Source organism: Prunus persica, chromosome G7 (genome assembly GCF_000346465.2).
Source record: "Prunus persica cultivar Lovell chromosome G7, Prunus_persica_NCBIv2, whole genome shotgun sequence".
Taxonomy (NCBI): domain Eukaryota; kingdom Viridiplantae; phylum Streptophyta; class Magnoliopsida; order Rosales; family Rosaceae; genus Prunus; species Prunus persica.
In genome coordinates this window covers 18,971,208-18,990,008 of record NC_034015.1, presented here as the reverse complement: position 1 = coordinate 18,990,008, position 18,801 = coordinate 18,971,208, and the positions used below count along the sequence as shown (strand labels likewise).

Here is an 18,801-nt window from a genome sequence, read left to right as displayed (position 1 = left end):
CCTTTATTCTCGTCTTTTCCTTTTAGGTTAGTGAATAAGTCCACTGGGGCATTTTGAATATAAAAAAAGCCTATTGTGGTGGTTTTTTCTAAACCATGGTTATATTGAAGTTCACCATCATCCCTTTTAGTCTATGTTCTCAGTCAAATCTTACTTCCAAAATTCGCTCCCCGACACCGCTCATGTTCTTTAAATTTGATTATACATCGTCTTTGATGGAGGTTGCTGCAAATCACCCAATTGTTCTTTGGCAACGTTATTGTTTTCGTTTATTTGTTCGCTCTTATGCGCATGTAGATCGCTGGAAATCATATTTTTCTCATATTTGTTACGGATGCAGTGGTAGTTGTGGCCGCGACAGCGCTTCTTCAGGTGATGGTGGTAAGGTTCGTTTAGGCTCATTGGTTGATTTAGGGTTATGGCTATTTTGGTTTTGTGGGCTTTGTTTGAGCTTATGGCTAATTGTGGTGATGTGGACTAGTAGTTTTAGTGCAGTTTTTGTCCGCATTAGCTTTGCTTTTAGCATGTTAGTTTGTTGCCATATTGGGATTGATATTTTAGATATCTTGTTGATATCTTTGATTGTACCATTAAAGTTTATCTAATAAAATTTCTATTTGATTAATAGTGTTGATGCGAAAAAGTAATTCGCCACGTATTTCGCCAACTTAATTATATTATGTCTTCGGTAGGTCCCTGTCTTCGGAAGGTGCTTGTCTTCGGAAGGGAAAGTACCTACAAACGGACACGTTCGGTAAGTCCTTGGGGTACCGGTGCGGTACCGGCCGAAGGCTCTCCGATGCTTTAGTAAGTATGGATTTAGTAATATTAACTGACAGATCAATCGGTAGCGTACCGTTAGTTCTGATCCCCTCCTTTTGGGGATAAGGGTCTCCTTATATAAGCCTTGGGAGATGTGCACTGTGCTCATATTTTCGATGTGGGACTGTGGACATGGATTGTGAGCATGACACGTGTCCGATGGTAAAAGGGGCCAAGATAGATGGCTTCGGTAGGGATCATGCCGAAGGCATTTCTGCAGCCAAACGCGATCCTGCCCACGTGTCCGGTTGTCATAGGCCGTTTATCTTCGGTATCAACAAATAGAATTAAATCGCCTCAGTTGGTTGAGCTCTTCACTTCCACCCAAGCGGGGAGATGTTTGAAACGAAACCTAAGGCATCCAATAAATATTTGTGTAAACCCTCCTCCCCCAATCACTTGTACTTTTAAAAAAAAAAAAAATGAATAGAATTACCTGGGGCAGCCCATTTGGTTTTTACACCTAAGTTTGAATAAACTGGACTTTTCTTGGACGTTAGGTGTAAAGAGCAAATTATATGGTGCATTTAGTGGATCCACCTATTTCATTGCTGCATGGGTGCAGCCCAATCTTGTCTAAGGCCGAATTTCAATATTCCTCATATTTAAACGGAAAGCCCAATAGAAGTCAACCATACGATACGACAGTACGACTGCTATTTTAGTCAACGCTCCAAACTTCGGGGCTTCTTTTTTTAATGGCGAAATTGGCAATGAAGAAGCTGAGGCTGCTGAGAGTGCACTGGTCTGGTGACGATGACGTCAGTGGCGGTGGCGGTTAAGGGCGGGAGCTCAGGAAGCCGGCGCGCTGTGAATTGGGCTGTGGAGAATCTCATGCCCAAAGCAGATCGCTTCGTCTTAGTTCACGTCATCCCCAAAATCACTTCCATTCCAACTCCATGTATATATATGTTCTTTCTCTGCTCTGCTTTGTTTGGTTGGTGCATAAAAATTATGATTTTGGATTTTTCTTCTCTTTTCTATTTAGTTTTCTCGAGAATCGAACAGAAGCTGCTTTCTCTGCACGTTTTTTCGAGAAGCTAAACAGAAATGGACAGAACCCATTAATGAGCAAGATACCAAACTAAAAAATTTATGAAATTTCTTAGCCATTGGAATGTACATTTAATCTCCATGGCCAAACAGAGCATAAGTGTCTCTCTTGTGAGTTACTTACTGATGTTTTGGGTGTTGGTGTTGTGGTTTCGGCAGCAGGAGATCACATCCCTGTCGCAGAGCTGGATGCGAAGTTGGTGGCAACGTATGTGAAGGACATGAAAGAAAAATTTGAGGAAGTTTTTGATCCATTTAAGAACAAATGCAAAACTAAAAAGGTGAGTTTGTTTTTTCTGGTCTTCTGTATGAATTTAGCTATCTTCTGTTCAAATTTACAGTCTCAAAAGCATAGAATGTGTGTTCATAGCTCATTATAAGATAGAATTTTTGTAGGTGGAAACATTGGTGTTAGAAGATGATGATCCTGCAACTGGGCTTCTAAGGTTCATATCCGAGTCGGGGATCAATTGTTTGGTGTTGGGTTCTTGCTCTTCAAATTACATAACCAGGTATGGGGCCAAAACTACTCATTTAATCTCCCATTATAACTTGTTACAACTTTTCTGTTGGGTAATCTTTTTAGATGAAATTACTTTTTTCGGTGGTGTTACTGTGAATTTGTAGCTACTGCTTTATAAATGGATCCAATTGTAATTTCTTTTCTTGCTCTTTTTTATTTTTATATCTCATGTCTTGGATTAGATTGTGGCATTTTTCTAAAACATTTAAAAAGGCTAAGTTTCCCATGATAACTTGTTTAGGAAACTGAAGGGACCAGGGGTATCACAAATTGTTCTTAGATGTGCTCCTCACACTTGTGATGTTTATGTCATTTCCAGACACAGAATCATCAAAAATTCAGATGGTTCCTCATCTGCTATTGGTATGTTACAAGTGAGTTTTTTAGTTGATACACATGTGATGCCCTTAATTGTTTATTTTCTCACATCAGAGACAAGCTCGGCTAGCTGGATGTCTACTCGAGACCATAAGAGAGGTTCAAGTGATATCAGTGAACATATATCCGGTGTTCGTTCTTTCCGTGTGGAATCCACAGCTCATGAAGCTTATGGAGCATCTCCAATGTCAGACCTTAGTTACCTAAGTTCTGAAGCATTTACGCGTATGGGCTTTTCTGAAAATGCTAGTGTAGATCAGGAAACGAATCATCATAACTTGGGAGATAAGCTGGCGACTAGTTCTTTTCATCATCAAAGTTCCTCAGTTTCTTCGAACACTGGCCGGGTAAATTGCACTGAACATTTTTCTCAACTGCTGAATTCTGCTTTTAGAATTTTGCAGATATACCTATCATCCTTAGATGATGCTTGGGTGAGTTTTTGAGTTTTGTTATGAACTTTTGTTGTTTAGTCATATATGCAGATGGAGGTAGAACAGTTGCGTCTGGAATTGCAGAATACTATTTCCATGTACAAACGAGCATGTGAAGAGCTGGTCCGTGCCCAGAGCAAGGTGAGACGTTGATTATGAAGTGTTCTGCCAACATGTAAAAGTCAAGCAAATGGAAACAAATATTTCATTACTAACAGGATTTGTTCTCACTAAGTCTGAAAAGGAAAGTTTAATTTTTGACGTCTAAGTTAGCATTTTTCTTTTGCATGTTTTACTGATTGATCTCCCATATCATCATTGTTGTTTATATTATCAGGTGCAATTACTTTCTTCTGAGTGCCTTGATGAGGCAAGAAGAGTGGATGCTGCCCTTGAAAGTGAGGAAACTTTGAGAAAAATTGCTGCTGAAGAGAAAGAAAAGCATTTGAAAGCCATGAAGGAGATTGAGGAGGCCAAAGTTTTGCTTGCTAAAGAGGCTTATGAGAGGCAAATTGCCGAGCTGAATGCCATGAAAGAGTCCTCAGAGAAAAAGAAATTAGTAGATGCACTTTTCTCAAGGGACCGAAGGTACAGGAGATACAGTAGGAATGAAATAGAGGTAGCAACAAGTTTCTTCTCTGAGGCTAATGTGATTGGCGAAGGAGGATATGGAAAAGTTTACAAATGCAGTCTTGATCACACCCCGGTAGCTGTTAAGGTTCTTCGACCTGATGCAGTCAATAAGAGAGAGGAATTTCTGAAAGAGGTATTTATGTTTTACACATAGTTGAGAACTGGTCAGTTAATTTGTTATGGCTGTTTCATGAACCTATTTAATTGTATTGGTCTAACGTTAGCGTCTTCCTGTAAATCATGAAAATGTTGCTGCCAAATATCTGAGATCAGACTTGTTCTCTGCCAATTCTTCAGGTGGAAATTCTTAGTCAGCTACACCATCCGAACATAGTTTTGCTGCTTGGAGCCTGTCCTGAGATCGGTTGCCTGGTCTATGAATACCTGGAAAATGGTAACTTGGAAGATTATATCTCCCAACGGAATGGAAAACCCTCACTCCCTTGGACAGTTCGGTTCCGCATAGTTTTTGAAATAGCTTGCGGGCTTGCATTCTTACACAGCTCCAAGGTGGAGCCTATTGTGCATCGAGATCTAAAACCGGGTAATATCTTACTAGACAGAAACTACATGAGCAAAATTGGGGATGTTGGGCTGGCTAAACTCATTTCAAACGTCGTCCCTGACAGCATTACTGAGTACAGAGAATCAATTCTTGCCGGGACACTCTTTTACATGGATCCGGAGTATCAGAGAACTGGCACAGTTCGTCCCAAATCAGATTTGTATGCTTTTGGGGTTATAATCCTCCAAGTATTGACAGCTCGCCATCCAAACCGGCTTATATTTATTGCAGAAAATGCAATGGCAAATGGCTCATTTGCAGACATTTTGGATGACTCTGTCACAGATTGGCCTCTTGCTGAAGCAAAGGAGTTGGCTCGAGTTGCGCTAAGATGTTCACAACTTAGATGCAGAGACAGACCAGATCTTGAAACTGAAGTTCTTCCAGTGCTCAAAAGACTGGTTGGTCTTGCAGATTCAAGTTTGAAGATTGACAGAAATCATGTCGATGCACCAAGCCACTACTTTTGTCCAATCCTTCAGGTAAAGCCCTTGTCGATGCAGAGTTTACTTTCTATTTGAATTTTTGCATGCATCTCATATCTTGCTTCTCTCCACCATGCAGGAAATAATGGAAGATCCACACATTGCTGCAGATGGTTTTACGTATGAGTTTAGAGCAATCAAAGCATGGCTTGAGAAGCACAATGTGTCCCCAGTGACAAGGCTTAGACTTAAGCATTCTGCGTTAACTCCAAATCATACGTTACGTTCAGCCATACAGGAATGGAGAACACATGTAACATACCCAAGTACCTAAGCGGAAAGACCATGGACTTGTGCACCACTTCTTGCAAGCTTTTCAAACCAGAAACTCCAAAATCTGTATTGAATTTGTGTTCTCTTTCTTGAAAATGCGCAGATGAAACAGAGCATTCAAAATCCTTGTACAAAACCATCAAGCAACTATAAAAACAATCAAATTTCATATATGTTATTTTAATTGAGAAATCAAAATCAGCAACAAAAAATAACTGAAATGTGAACCCAAAAAAAAAAACCCGGTGAAAGAATTGGAAAAAAAAGAAGTTGGGCGTTTTAAAAATTGGTTTTTAAAGAAGAAGAACAATGAAACATTCCAATTTGATTGGGACAATTTGCCAACCATCAAATTTTCCTCACTATTTTTGTTTTTTTTTAATTAATAAAATTTATGTTAGGAAATAAATATAGTGGAAGCCTGGAAGCATATAAGGTAACTTTCCTTTTTTAAATTCAAATTTTATATTTTCCATCTAAAAAAACTATTTTAAAAAAATTGGCTAGCCTATTTGACACAAAATTAGAGCATCTACAATCATGCTTTCCATTTTTTTAGTTATTTAGCTAAAAACACACAAAAGCTATTTTAGGAATTCTCTAAAATTTGAACTCCAATCATACTCCCTAGTTTAAGGAGTCATACAATTATTCATTATAGTGGAGGCAATTACACCAGTAGCAACAATCTCTGTTTTAAATGTATAATCATCTGTACCAACTCTACAATTGCTATTTGCTCCTAAACATAATGGAACCATGAAAGCATTAATGTCCCATGCTATGCTATGGATGTTGCAGCACTCAAGCTTCAGCTATCAACTTGTGTAAATTCCAGAGCATTTGCATCCGGGTCTCGTGTAAAAATAGCTGGCCTCCCAGACTTGCTAAGCGTGTAGGGAATACCTGCAGTAGCAAATCGCAATGTAAGCTGCCCGGATTCCTCTTGAAAATCAACATCTGTTTGAGATATGATCATATATGAAATAACAACATGAGATGAGAAAATTAACACTTGCCAGCTTTGTCAAGGATTGCTTTCAGCTTAGCCACATCTCGGATTGCAATACAAGTATGACGATCGCGGCCTCCATGCTCAGGTCTTCCAGTTAAAGGATCAGGATTGGGAAGCTCCATAAGATGAATCATCTCAGAACCAACCCATAACCAAGCACCTCTATAGGGGAGCTTGTCATGAGGCCTAGCCTCATTTATCTCAAGACCTATTTTTATCAAAGCATTGTTTTTCAATCCCAAGTTTTATGCAGTCATGTACTTTTACAATGTATAATATATAAAAGAAGCAATACCAAGAAGATTCTGATAAAAGCTGAGCGACCTTTCCAGGTTTTCACACAGCAATCCAACATGGTGGACACTAACAACTCCAAAATCTGCATCAGTATCAGCATATAAACCAAGTAAGATTTCATTCCAGAAAGAAACAGAGAATGTATATGTAGTATCAAAGAGAATCTAGTCTGACATGGCCAACAGGCAACATATCAAGCTTTTGGGGCATCTCTTCAACATCTCTCACAAACAAAAGTTCTTGAACCACAAACAACCATTAAAAATTATGTTTATTTCCAAACTTCTTTTTTTCTCTGAGCTGAAATTTCCAAGCTTTTTGTTTTTTGGAGCTGAAATTTCCATGACCCGACTTAGCAAGCAAGTCGCGGTAATCAAATGAAGTGATTAAAGAATAAGAGAGTCACCATTTTTGTCCTGAACACTGACTGATTGTTTCTCAAGCACATCTCCTTCAACGGTCATCTTAGATTTTGTCACAAAACACCACCCATGACGTCTAGAATTTCTCAGACCAGTCTGGTCAATTTTGGATGATGGGTTCGTAATTACAGGGCTGACCCTCATGCGATCTTCCTGCAATCAACAAATGGACCGACCCAAAATAAGAAAAGCAAAACAAAATTATAATGTTAAGAAAATTAAATCGAAATATCGGTGCTTGGAGGCTGCAAGACACAAGCGGGAAATGATAAAATTACCTTGAGTTGCAGAGTAGCAGTGGGGGGTGTGATGAGAAGGGAGGCCATGGAAGAGCAGCTGCTCATCTGGGTTTTTTGTCTGTTTGTTCTTTGTTGTGTTCTTTGTGAACCTTGAATCGCAAATTCACGATGGTTGGTTGGTTGGTTGGCCTCTGACCAGTCCGTACACTTCCTGGCTCGCAATGTTTTGCAGATATAATATAATAATGATAATAGAAATTTAAAATCCTCAGAAAAAACATGAGCCATTGCTTCCTGTTTTGGGCGATTATGCAATATTCAAAAAGATTTGGTGGAGATGTATCAAATTATTTCTCACACATTTACCCGCCAAAATAAATTGTTTTTCACATCTGATAACAGACGAGGTTACTTGTGAGAGTTAAAGATTTTGTTGTATTTGTAGTTTAGGCGCTTAGGCATATGGTGTTCTATGCCTGATCTTTTTAGGCTTATGGTATTGTTTACCGTAATCTCTCTGGTTATGTTTGGCTATGATGGGAGTTTCATTGTTGATGTCGATGAACTCCCCCTTATATGTGGTTAATGCGCTTCTACATTTGTATCAACCCTAAATGAATTTTTGTATCTGTTCTTGTACTGGCCTTTATGGCTAATGGCCTTTGTGCCTAATTTATAAATACAATCTATCGCTTATTTAAAAATAAATAAATAAATCTAATGAAATTGTGTTTTTTACACATTTACTTGTGAAAACTATCTAATGAATTCTTAATATACTATTTGTTTATTAAGTATGAGTTATATGAGGTATGAAAGGATAATTTTGAGACCTAAAACTTTCACCAGTTGTCTAGTTTTGTAAAAATTGGTATAGATATATGCAATTACAAAATGTGTATGTGTACTTATAACAGATTTATTTTAAGCACAATGACAAGTTCAACTACAAAAATGCTATACCATTTTTTTTTTAAAAAAAAAACTTTTAAAAAAATGCTGAAGTGGCAAGTTTATGAACTTGGTTGTATGTGTATAATATAATATGAAAATAGGAGTCTAACCCTACGACAATGTAAGCAACAAAAACCATAATTTCTTTTGTTGGTCAAGACAAAAAATAAAAATAAAAATAATTTTCTTTTTTTGACATTAATGAAAAAACTTTCATGTCACACTCCTTCGTCATTTATAATTTAACTCTAATATATAATCATTTGTAAATCATACATATCGCATAAATACAATAAATTTAAAATATAAAAAGCACGCACACACTAACACATATACAATAATGTTGCCAAGATATAGTAAGATCACAAATCTTCTTGAGGCAATTTAGGTCAACTTCTTGTGTTTGACTATACTCTTAGAGCTTGAAATATTGTCACTCACTCTCAAGCTAAACTTGCTATGGATCATTGGATTGTATTGATGATCATGAATGGGTTTAGGAGGCACCTTAGCTCCCCTTCTCCAAAATGATGTTCATGCTTCTATTGATTAATTTTGAATAACGTTGCATTGACTGTTGAAAATATTAATAATCTATATATATAAAACAAAATAATAAATAATAACAACAATTTTGGCTTTTTTCAACCACTTGATCAAATATGAAGACTAACATGTGTAGAAATGAGTTGACATGCAAGTCAAGTTAATAAAACAATATGAGGCTCAAAAATCCTCAAAGAGGATGACCACCAAAGAGGTTATCCTTGTAAAAAATAAGACAAATTAAAAATTATTAAGATATTTAATTGCGATCAACAAAATCAATGTACACGGTACTTCAAGAAAGTACGTAAATTTCAATAATTTAATTGTGTAGTCAAATGATATCGGATTCAAGTGATTTTTTGTAAAGATGATCTTTGAATGAATATCTACAAAATAGATGTTTGAATTAGTGAAATACAAGACGGAGTGGGTCTTATAAGGGTGTCATTTAAATAAGCTTATTTGAGGGATCCCTCAACGAAAGTTCTTTGTGTGTATATATATATATATATATATATATTTGATGTTTTATTTGATTTAATAATGTTATGCATTTACAGAAAACAGCTCTTAAAATCATTTCATTTTTCCAAAAATTTTTTAATGGATAGGTGGGTTATTATTATGGATAAATTCACACTAAACAAATATGACAAATTAAATTGTTTGGATATTTGTTTTAAATTTGGATTTTGATTGCGATGTCTATGTCGATATGTAGAATGTCAAACAATTTCTATTGCAAGTGTGATTCACAGCGCTGGTCCTCAAATATTGTTAGGTAACTATCAATCAATAAATTTCAAAATGAAAACGTTGACTACTAATTTGCGGGTCAATGGGATGGACCATTTTTAAACAAATGAAGTCAATATTATTATAAAAGCTAAGAAAGAAAAACATGTGCTACACGAGCAAATAAATTTACATGGTTGGGTAGAACACAGTAATTGTTATTTTTTAAGTGTGGGTATTTTAGTAATTGTAAATTTATCAAAATCTAATGGGATCATCTTAGGAAAAGGGATCTAGCCCAGTGTAAAATGGCATTAACTTGCAAACTATAAGTCTTATATTCGAACCCCTATGGCATTAGTTTTGTGTGTGTGAAAAACTTCATCCCCTTTAGTTTAGACTATCACTTGTACTAATTGGATCATCTTAAATAAAAGGAAAAGTGAGATGAGTGGTAGAGTTTCATTAAAAAGGATCGAAAATCCATTTTAGTATTTATTTGAGATCTTGTTTTAGATTGTTCACACGGTACAATAATAGAACACATTATTAAAAAGATTAATGCCACTCTTATCACATTTGTACACTGTATTTCCATATCACCTTATGTGACAGATGAAGTAGACAACCACATCAATTAAAAAGTATCAATAAATTAGAAAAGAAAAGAAAATGTTAAATTAATTTTAATTGATGTGGATGTCCACCTCATCTGCCACATAAAATGATATGAAAATATGATATACAAATGTGATAAGAGTATCATTAAATGATAACACTTATTGCACATGAAAACAAAAACAAACAAAATTTTTTAAAAAAAAGCAGCATAGATTTATCTACAATTACGATAGTTGCACTTTCTGCCCTCTAATTTTTAATCAGGACACCGTTTTTAGAGAACAGCTATGCTTGGTAGAGTTAGGTGTGTAAGTCCTACTGTTTTGGTGGATGTTAATATCAATAAATTCATTAGAATTAATTTGGATAATCTATATTTTTTATTTCCTTGTAAATTTTGAAGTATCTTTCTTAATTTAGAAGATTTTGGATTTTCTATGCTAATAACTTAGGGGTGATCATGGGCAGCGCTAGAATTGTAAAATTGGATAGACCGAACTAGAAAATACAAGTATATAAAATACTTAAGTATTTAATAATTACATATTTAGAGCTAAATATTTATAATTAAGCTAAATTATAAGTTGTTTATTACAAATTTTATATGTTATATAAAATATAATAAAAGAGAGATAAAAATCTGAGGGGTCAAGGCCGGGGGAGGAAGTCACTATTCTTCCACCCCTATCCTCTATTCTTTTCCTCCATTCTCCTCTTCCCCCACTTTTAGAGACAGAAGGTTTCCCTTATTTTGTCTTCATTTTATTATGATTTTCCTTCAACCATCATATGCGGCTATGTCTCAGTGTCGGATCTCTACATTCGTTTCGGCGTTGGATCTCTACCGCCATCCATTTTGCGATTTCTTTATATTTGGAATAAGTTACAAAGACTTGTTGGGTGCTCTGTGTGCTTTTCACCGCTCATTTTGTGAGAGCTGTTCACCTCTTCTTTGTGAAAATATTTAATCTCTCATTTGTGAGAGCTTTATTTGTATTGTTACAGCTTGATTTTTTCAAGCTTTATCTTTTTGATATATTTATTTTGAGGTTGCAATCTTAGTTGGAATACCTATGCCGGAGTTTCTTCGATCATGTGTGATTGTTAGTAGAGCCGCATCATATTGTCTTAATTTTGATGTTAGATCGCTCCATTTTTGTAATGATCATTTGTGGCTAGATTTTGTTAAAAAAATATGACGGTTGCATGTTTAACAAACAAACCATCTATGAAATTCTATAAATACATCAATAATTTATATGAAAAGTACTCCAACGGTTTGGTTTAAACTTTTTATGGCTCGAATTCGAACGATTTAATTTCAAATATTTTTGGGCGCGAAATACTTACATTTACTTGATACCTCATAAGTTAACTTGTAAGTGATTACACGTATTGAGAGTTTACTTTTAAGTTTTCTAACGGTTTTACTGATGAAGAAGTGAAACATGGTGCTTTCTTAGAAATGACAATTTAAGCGTGTCTAAAACAGAAAATAATGAATCTTAGGGGGGGCCTTTTTTATATATATTTACTAACAAAAGTTGTTTAGCAATTGAGTACAAGCAAAGTCACTATTTCACTTATTCTCCACTTTTTTGTTTTTTCTGCTCTTTCCTTCTTCCTTCCCTCGGTCCCTAAAAACGAAGCTTCCCCTCCTCCCTCCCCCCTCCCTTAATATTCCCAACGTTCATACAAAAAACCATCAAACCCCAAGATCCCACCGCGTAAATTCTCTCAACTCTCCAAACCAATCCAAAAAAAGTCAAGTCTCCGTCAAAAGCCCCCCCACGCCGCGTTCACATCTGCGCACACGCTTCCTAAAACCCCCCTCCTCTCCCCACACAAATATATAAATATGACCAGAGCCCAACCATCCTCTCCATCATCATCATCATCATCATCTCCAGTTCATATCCAAACTCGGAATTCAAGTTCACACAGACATTTCTTCAAACACTTTCACACCAATCCAAAGCCTTTCATGGAAATTACATCGTTCCCATTTCTTAGTCAAGAAGATTACTCCCATTTCTACACTCTGTTCCCCGACATGGACGAGTGCGACATAAATGGAGAGGGTGGCTTGAAGAAGCGGAGAAGAAAGGAGGACGACAGCAACAACAACAATGGCCCAATGAGCGACATACTCACCACGCTGATTTTGCTGGATGAGGAAGAGAAGCAGGAGCAAGAAGAGTTCTTTGTTCAAACCCAGCAGGAAAAATCGATCCTTGAAGCCAATCACAGGCAGAAGACTCGAGCTATGAATGAGTACTTGTCTGATCTTCAACAGAACCATGCTCAATCTGACGAATTGGACCAGTCTCGCGCGAAACGGACTCACCAATCGGCATTTGCGGCGGCTGCGGCGGTTGCCGAGACTGCCAATTCGAGTGCGGGTTCGGAGTCGGGGTCGGCTGTTCCGGCGGCGGGTCCTCACCGGAGGCTATGGGTCAAGGACAGGAACAAAGATTGGTGGGATAAGTACAACAATCCAAACGTTTCCGACGACGAGTTCCGGGAGGCGTTTCGGATGAGCAAGGCCACATTTGACATGATCTGCGAGGAGCTTGATTCGGCCGTGACGAAGAAGAACACAATGCTGCGCGACGCGATTCCTGTTCGGCAGCGGGTGGCGGTCTGCATATGGCGGTTGGCTACTGGCGAGCCGCTCCGGCTGGTTTCGAAACGTTTCGGGTTGGGCATCTCCACCTGTCACAAGCTGGTTCTTGAGGTTTGCTCTGCTATTAAGACTGTTCTAATGCCCAAGTTTCTTCAGTGGCCTGACGAGAACAGAATGAAAGCTATCAAGGAGGAGTTTGAAGCCAGCTCTGGAATACCAAATGTTGGTGGCTCGATGTACACAACCCATGTTCCAATTATAGCTCCAAAGGTGAATGTTGCAGCTTATTTCAACAAGAGGCACACAGAGCGCAACCAGAAGACCTCTTACTCCATTACAGTGCAAGGAGTTGTTGATCCAAGAGGTGTTTTTACCGATGTTTGTATTGGCTGGCCTGGTTCTATGCCTGATGACCAGGTTTTGGAGAAGTCAGCTTTGTTCCAGAGAGCAAACAGGGGCCTTCTGAAGGATGTTTGGATTGTGGGAAATTCTGGGTTCCCTCTAACAGATTGGGTTTTGGTTCCTTACACCCACCAGAACCTTACTTGGACCCAACATGCCTTCAATGAGAAAATTGGAGATGTTCAGAGGGTTGCTAAAGATGCTTTTGCAAAGTTGAAAGGGAGGTGGTCTTGCTTGCAGAAGAGGACTGAGGTCAAACTACAGGACTTGCCAGTGGTGCTTGGGGCTTGCTGTGTTTTGCACAACATTTGTGCCATGAGGAATGAAGAGCTTGATGCTAATCTAAGTTTTGATATCTTTGATGATGAGATTGTCCCTGAGAATAGTTTGAGGTCTGCTACTTCAGTGCAGGCTAGGGATCACATTGCTCATAATTTGTTGCACCATGGCCTTGCAGGCACTGCTTTTCTATAGTTATTTTTTTGAGTTTCAGTTTTTGTACTGTATTTTTAGTCATTCATTTGGCGCTGCCATTGTTGTAGTCATATGTAGAGTAAATGGTATAGAAATATAGCTTGGCTTTGAGCTTTGTGTATAAAAAGAGTATTTAGCCTTCTATCTAATAGCATGAATATAGTTCATTCTTGATTTCTCCTGTCTGAATCTCTCTCTCTCTCTCTCTGTCTGACATTGAAGTTTGAGTGAGTATATAATTGGCTGAGATGTTCAATCATGATATCATTATTGTCAACCATGGAGTTTTCACTTCTTTCTTGGCCATATCAGGCTATTGAATTATGCACAAGACCCCATATACCAGGTTTGACAGAATTGTGATGGCCACATCATAATAAGTCCCAGTCGGACAGAATATTATCAACTTTGTCGAACTGACTGCAACGCGGTTTCCTTTGTTTGGCAAATAACAATTATGATTTGCTCCCTGCCCCACCTTACTCTGAACTTTGAATATATTGCTTCAGAGCTTAGTTAACTGGTTTCATGTGGTCATTTGACTTTAACCAACCCTCCCTTGGCATTGATATGGGAGAAAGTTGAGAGTTATTTCGAACTCAACGAGCGCAATTCTCTTTGTTCACTCTATATTTTAAGTTCACCTTAATTTTTAATTCAATTTTTTACAATTTCTAAGAAAACCTCACTATCTTCCCAAACTACCCCTAAATACACACCCAACAGGAAAAAAAAAAGAAAAAAAAACCTCATCAACTCCACACCCCACACCCCGTTATCTTTTCCCTGACCACTCTACTTTGAAGCTTGGTGATTAACAACTAATTCCAGCTATTATTACTTATTGTAAAACAATGAGACTCATAGTCTTCACCTTCCTTGAGGAGCCTTGATCAAATTCTTGCACAAAATTCAGAAGTTTGCTTAGGCAAATCAGCAGGTGGTCTTCTTGATGGTGACTTCTTACATTACATACCTCAATTGATGACCCACAAACCATTATTTGCATACCATATTTAGGGTTTGTGAAGCGAATATGAGAGTGTAGTCGGTTTCTTGGATTGAAAGAGATAATTTGGCAATAGCAATAGGGTGTAAAAGAGTTTATGTTTTTCTAAAACTTAATATGAAGAGTGGTGGGGTGTATGTATAGATGTACTAGGGTTAATTATTAAGTTGGATGACCTTTTTTTGTCTTTTTACACAATAATAAAACTTAAGAGATTAATGATTTAAGTATTGGAGTAAATAAAGAAAAGTGTGGGGTTTAAATAGAAAAATCTTCTTGTTTAGTGGTGATGTGACGACAAGCTTGTGATTATGAGTTGTTTGAGTAGTTTTCATGTTTCTCTCTTGGCATTGACATGGGACAGAGTTGAGAGTTATTGCAAACTCAATGAGTTTGAGTTGTTGTTTAGTGGTGGGGGTGTGACGACAAGCTTGTCATTATGAGCTGTTTGAGTAGTTTTCATGTTTTCTATATGTATATTGTGATGAGAGACAAAAATAGAGATGGTTTTTTTTTTTTTTTTTTTTTAAAGTAAAAGGGAATTCATTAATTAATCATTAGGAATAATAGGTCCGCCATAAAGAAGAAAACCAATGAGATAAAACTTAAAGGAAGAAAAAAGAGTACCACATACACCAAACTACAACTGAAACTTAAATGAGAGATGGATTACATAAACCCGTTTCATATAAATTTTTCTCGTTGAGGTAGTGTAGGTGTTTCATGTAAAGTTTTATCATTGAAGTACTGTAGGTTCAAACGGATAATATCTCATAAATTGAATTTTCTGTTATGCATACAGTTGGTTTCGATAATATGCATTTTGAAGTTGATTTACAATCTCTGAGAGCCTGTAAGTAAACTCAAGATATAGAGTTATAAGCATATAGAAGAAGCAAATCTCATTCCATTTAACATGAAATTCAAAATCCTGATTATGCACCACTTCTTACCAGCTTTTAAAACTAGAAACTTCAAGTCTAGATTTAGTTTGTCTTCCTTTTGCATATGAAATTGAGCATTTCAAGGTCCTTGTTGCCACAATAGAGGCACCTAGAATGCTGGAATTTCCCTTTGGACTACAAATTAATTTTATTTTATCACATTATATTTAGTTCGCCCAATATCTTACCTAAATTAGAACATTTAAACCAAGAAACATCCATAAGAAAAAGCAGCTTCTCATCTAATACAAACAAGCATTAAAATTTTATTTACTCTAAGCATTCACAGTTATATTATCGCAGCAGATCCTGCAAATAGTTTGCTAATAGGTTAATCATACTATATGAGCACATTGAATTGATCACATAGCATTTTACATTATGTGACAGCTAATCTGTATAGACCACCTCAATTAATTTAAGAGTAATACTCTTACTATATTTGAATACCACATTCTCATACTATTTTAAGTGGCAGATAAAGTGAACAACCACATCAATTAATAAGTGTCAATAAATCAAAAAATAATAATAATAATAATAAATTAATTTTAATAGATGTAATTGTCCATTTTATTTGCCGCATAAAGTGGTATAGAACCATATTTAACAAAAACTACAAATTGAACTTATCTTCCCTTTTTTGGATGCCCATATGAAACTGAGCATTTCAAAGTCCAGGAGACAAAATCATCAATAGGATCAGGTTTTGAATTCGGTTAGAATGTTGTGTAAACAATCACAATCACATTCACTCCAATTTCACATATGTTTTTTTTTTTTTTTTCCAATTTTATATATGTTAGTGTCACTGTGTATCTGTGACGTCAAAATCAGAAACAAAATTATCAATTGAAAAGTAAATTAAAAAAAAATTAAAAACCCTTTTTAATCACAATCAGTTTATTTTTCTTTTGAGAATTTTAACATTTTTATATTCCAACCCAAGGCCTATGGCTGTTTGTAATGGCCCAATGGGCTAAATGACTTTTTCTGTGTTTGGGCTTCCTTCCCAAACTTTCCCAAAAGAAAATCGTGTCTCTTTTCGCCGCTCGCAAATCCTCTTCGCCGGTTCCAACTCGGCCGACTCGGTAATCCCCCAACCTCATCTCCTCGTTCTCCTCCACCGTCTTCTCCGGCCAATGCCGACTGCGGTCGCAGCTTCTAGAATCTCTACGTGGGTCTTTTCAACAAAAAATTACACCGAAAAACTCATCTTCGTTACTAAATTAGGGTTATGGTTGGTCCGCGTTTTGTTGAAAGAGGTAAGCCTCCCTTATCATTCTACTAGCACAACAGCTTGAATTGAACACTTGATTCTTGACCTCATTATAATGTTCGTATATTTTGTTTTTATGTCATTGGAATGCCCAGAATTGCCTTGCCAGTCGCAGAATAGAAGCCATTGACAAGGATGCTATTTACAGGTCTGGATAATTAAGCCCCTGCTTGACCCTCTCTCCCCTCCTATCTCTTCAGTAAGTATGCTTTCTTTTTGTTTCTGTTAATTTCTTGTTCTCGTGCTTATTTTTCGAGGCACCCTTCTTAGCATGTCAAAATTTAGTGAAGGAACTATATTCTGGCTTTGGAATAAAAGAATTACAATTGCACAAGAGTTTCTGTCTACAAACTCTGACACCTAGGTAGAAGGTAATGACCCTAAAGTTTTTAACCGAACTAAACCTAGCTGGAGAACTTCTAAAAGCTAAACATCTGTTTCCAAAAATTTAGTGTTCAAGGGCAGTGTTGTGTGCAAGATAATCTGGCAGCCTCTATGGTATTAGTAATAGTGATAGATCAGGTCCTTGTCCGATTCCTCTCCCTAATTCCGTATACTATGGTAGAAGAGAGTGTGGGTTTTGATCTTCAACCCTAATGATTATCCATGGCAGCATTTAGCTTTAGTAATATGCTTAGGAAAAGTGTAAGTTGAATCTTATTTCAAACAGAGCTTTGAACATGTTCTTCAAGATGTGGAAGGAAAATTACTAGATAACGTATTCCTTCCCAATACAGGCAGGCTTATGTGTTTTTTCAGGTTTCTAATGACTTTCAGTTGTTAGTGTAGGACTAAATTTGTTGCAAGCATCACATGCAGTATAATGTAGCGTTAGTGTACTTAAGGTTATTTGACCAAGGCTTGGCGCTTGTATTGACTCAGCTGCTTGTGCATGCTAACCCTGATCACTTAGGTGCACAGACACAAAAACCATTTATCCTTTGTATAATGATTGAGGTTTTTAAAAATTCTATAGCTGTTCTTTGAGTGCACCATTTCCTACCATGTTTGTATAACTTATATGTCATCCTCGGATAACAGAGATTTTGAAATCTTTGGGACACATTACCAGTAGCATATAGTCATATATTATGCTTCAGTAAATTTTGCGTTGATTGCTATTCCAAACTGAGCTTTTAACATGAGTGTCAAGTTACGGAAGGGAAATTTTATAGAGCAAAATTTTCCTTTCGACTTAGAAATTGGAATATCTGATATTGACCTCACATTTCTGTATAAAACTTGTCAATGGGAAAGGAATTTTCGGTTTCTATCTAATGTTGTAGTGAATCCAATGTGGAGCATAATGGATGGCGTAAGGTGCACGGTGCACGATGCTCAGATGTAGCATCCCTAGGATTACATGGTATATTCCACCTCAGCTGGCTTTGGAATTTCTGAGGGACCATTTCAAAATTTCAGTGAAGGATTAAGCAATGATAACATGCAAGAAGTTGCTACCATCCATGTCAGTAGAAGTCTTTACAAAGGAGAGCAAGAGGAACTTACTGAAAATTTTCCCTTCATGTCCAGTTTGTTGGACAGATTGGGACATTTTTCATGTATCAAGTAATAATTTGGTCGATATTTAGTAACATTTTTCATGTAAACTGTGTATATAAACATAAAAGAATATATGTTTTCTGAACTTTGTTGTCCAAAATTTCTTTGTTACAGGAGTGGTTGGAGGTTTTCACAGTCTGCCAACTTTTAGCGGCGGTTTTTATCTTCGCTAGTAAAAGTTGTATTTCCTACGGTTAGCGACGGTTTTTTCTGTTTCTAAAGGCATTTTGCAAAATTGGGAAATAATTTTCGTCACTAAATGTGACAAAACCGGTGCCAACCGCTGCTAAATCTTAAAACCGTCGATAAAAGAACACACTTGCCACTGTTGAAAAAGTGTTTTTCTTTATGTTTCCAGGTTAGACGTTTGTTTAGTTCTCCTAAACTACTACTGGCAATTGGGTAAATCAAGTATAAGCTACAATAATCCTAATTCCACCAAAGCAATCCAACATTGTAATGATGGAGAAGCAAACTGATTATTACAAAATGAAGTAGTCGAAGAG

At 36.8% G+C, this 18,801-nt stretch overlaps 3 protein-coding genes across 6 annotated transcripts; 2 read left to right on the top strand and 1 right to left on the bottom strand.

Annotated features, from left to right (window-relative positions):
* Window positions 1,531-5,364, top strand: LOC18769637 (U-box domain-containing protein 34). 4 transcript variants are annotated; one of them, XM_020569101.1, is made up of 9 exons: window positions 1,531-1,723; window positions 2,035-2,156; window positions 2,272-2,387; window positions 2,640-2,761; window positions 2,831-3,123; window positions 3,262-3,351; window positions 3,548-3,976; window positions 4,141-4,890; window positions 4,973-5,364. In XM_020569101.1, the coding sequence occupies exons 1-9, from the start codon at window positions 1,579-1,581 to the stop codon at window positions 5,165-5,167; spliced, it is 2,262 nt and encodes a 753-aa protein (XP_020424690.1). In that variant the 5' UTR covers window positions 1,531-1,578; the 3' UTR covers window positions 5,168-5,364. The 4 variants fall into 4 exon arrangements, with proteins under 4 accessions (XP_020424690.1, XP_020424691.1, XP_020424689.1 ...); XM_020569102.1 differs by having other exon boundaries at window positions 2,718-2,761; window positions 3,250-3,351; window positions 4,973-5,337; XM_020569100.1 differs by having other exon boundaries at window positions 3,250-3,351; window positions 4,973-5,337.
* Window positions 5,754-7,374, bottom strand: LOC18769027. Its single transcript, XM_007202520.2, has 5 exons — window positions 7,179-7,374; window positions 6,885-7,053; window positions 6,477-6,560; window positions 6,186-6,389; window positions 5,754-6,072 (listed from the first exon to the last, which is right to left on the bottom strand). Exons 1-5 carry the CDS (start codon window positions 7,242-7,244, stop codon window positions 5,978-5,980), a joined length of 618 nt encoding a protein of 205 aa, XP_007202582.1. The 5' UTR covers window positions 7,245-7,374; the 3' UTR covers window positions 5,754-5,977.
* On the top strand, window positions 11,634-13,678 carry LOC18771139 (protein ALP1-like). The gene has a single exon (XM_007201886.2). The coding sequence runs from the start codon at window positions 11,857-11,859 to the stop codon at window positions 13,498-13,500; it is 1,644 nt and encodes a 547-aa protein (XP_007201948.2). The 5' UTR covers window positions 11,634-11,856; the 3' UTR covers window positions 13,501-13,678.

Coding starts and splice junctions, on each gene's coding strand:
- LOC18769027 (XM_007202520.2), bottom strand. CDS start 7,244: ATGAGCAGCTGCTCTTCCATGGCCTCCCTTCTCATCACACCCCCCACT. Junction 6,561..6,884: donor CAGTGTTCAGGACAAAAATG/GTGACTCTCTTA, acceptor ATACTGATGCAG/ATTTTGGAGTTGTTAGTGTC. Junction 6,390..6,476: donor CTTTTATCAGAATCTTCTTG/GTATTGCTTCTT, acceptor TGATAAAAATAG/GTCTTGAGATAAATGAGGCT.
- LOC18771139 (XM_007201886.2), top strand. CDS start 11,857: ATGACCAGAGCCCAACCATCCTCTCCATCATCATCATCATCATCATCT.
- LOC18769637 (XM_020569100.1), top strand. CDS start 1,579: ATGACGTCAGTGGCGGTGGCGGTTAAGGGCGGGAGCTCAGGAAGCCGG. Junction 3,124..3,249: donor TTTCTTCGAACACTGGCCGG/GTAAATTGCACT, acceptor TTTGTTGTTTAG/TCATATATGCAGATGGAGGT. Junction 3,977..4,140: donor GAGAGGAATTTCTGAAAGAG/GTATTTATGTTT, acceptor CCAATTCTTCAG/GTGGAAATTCTTAGTCAGCT.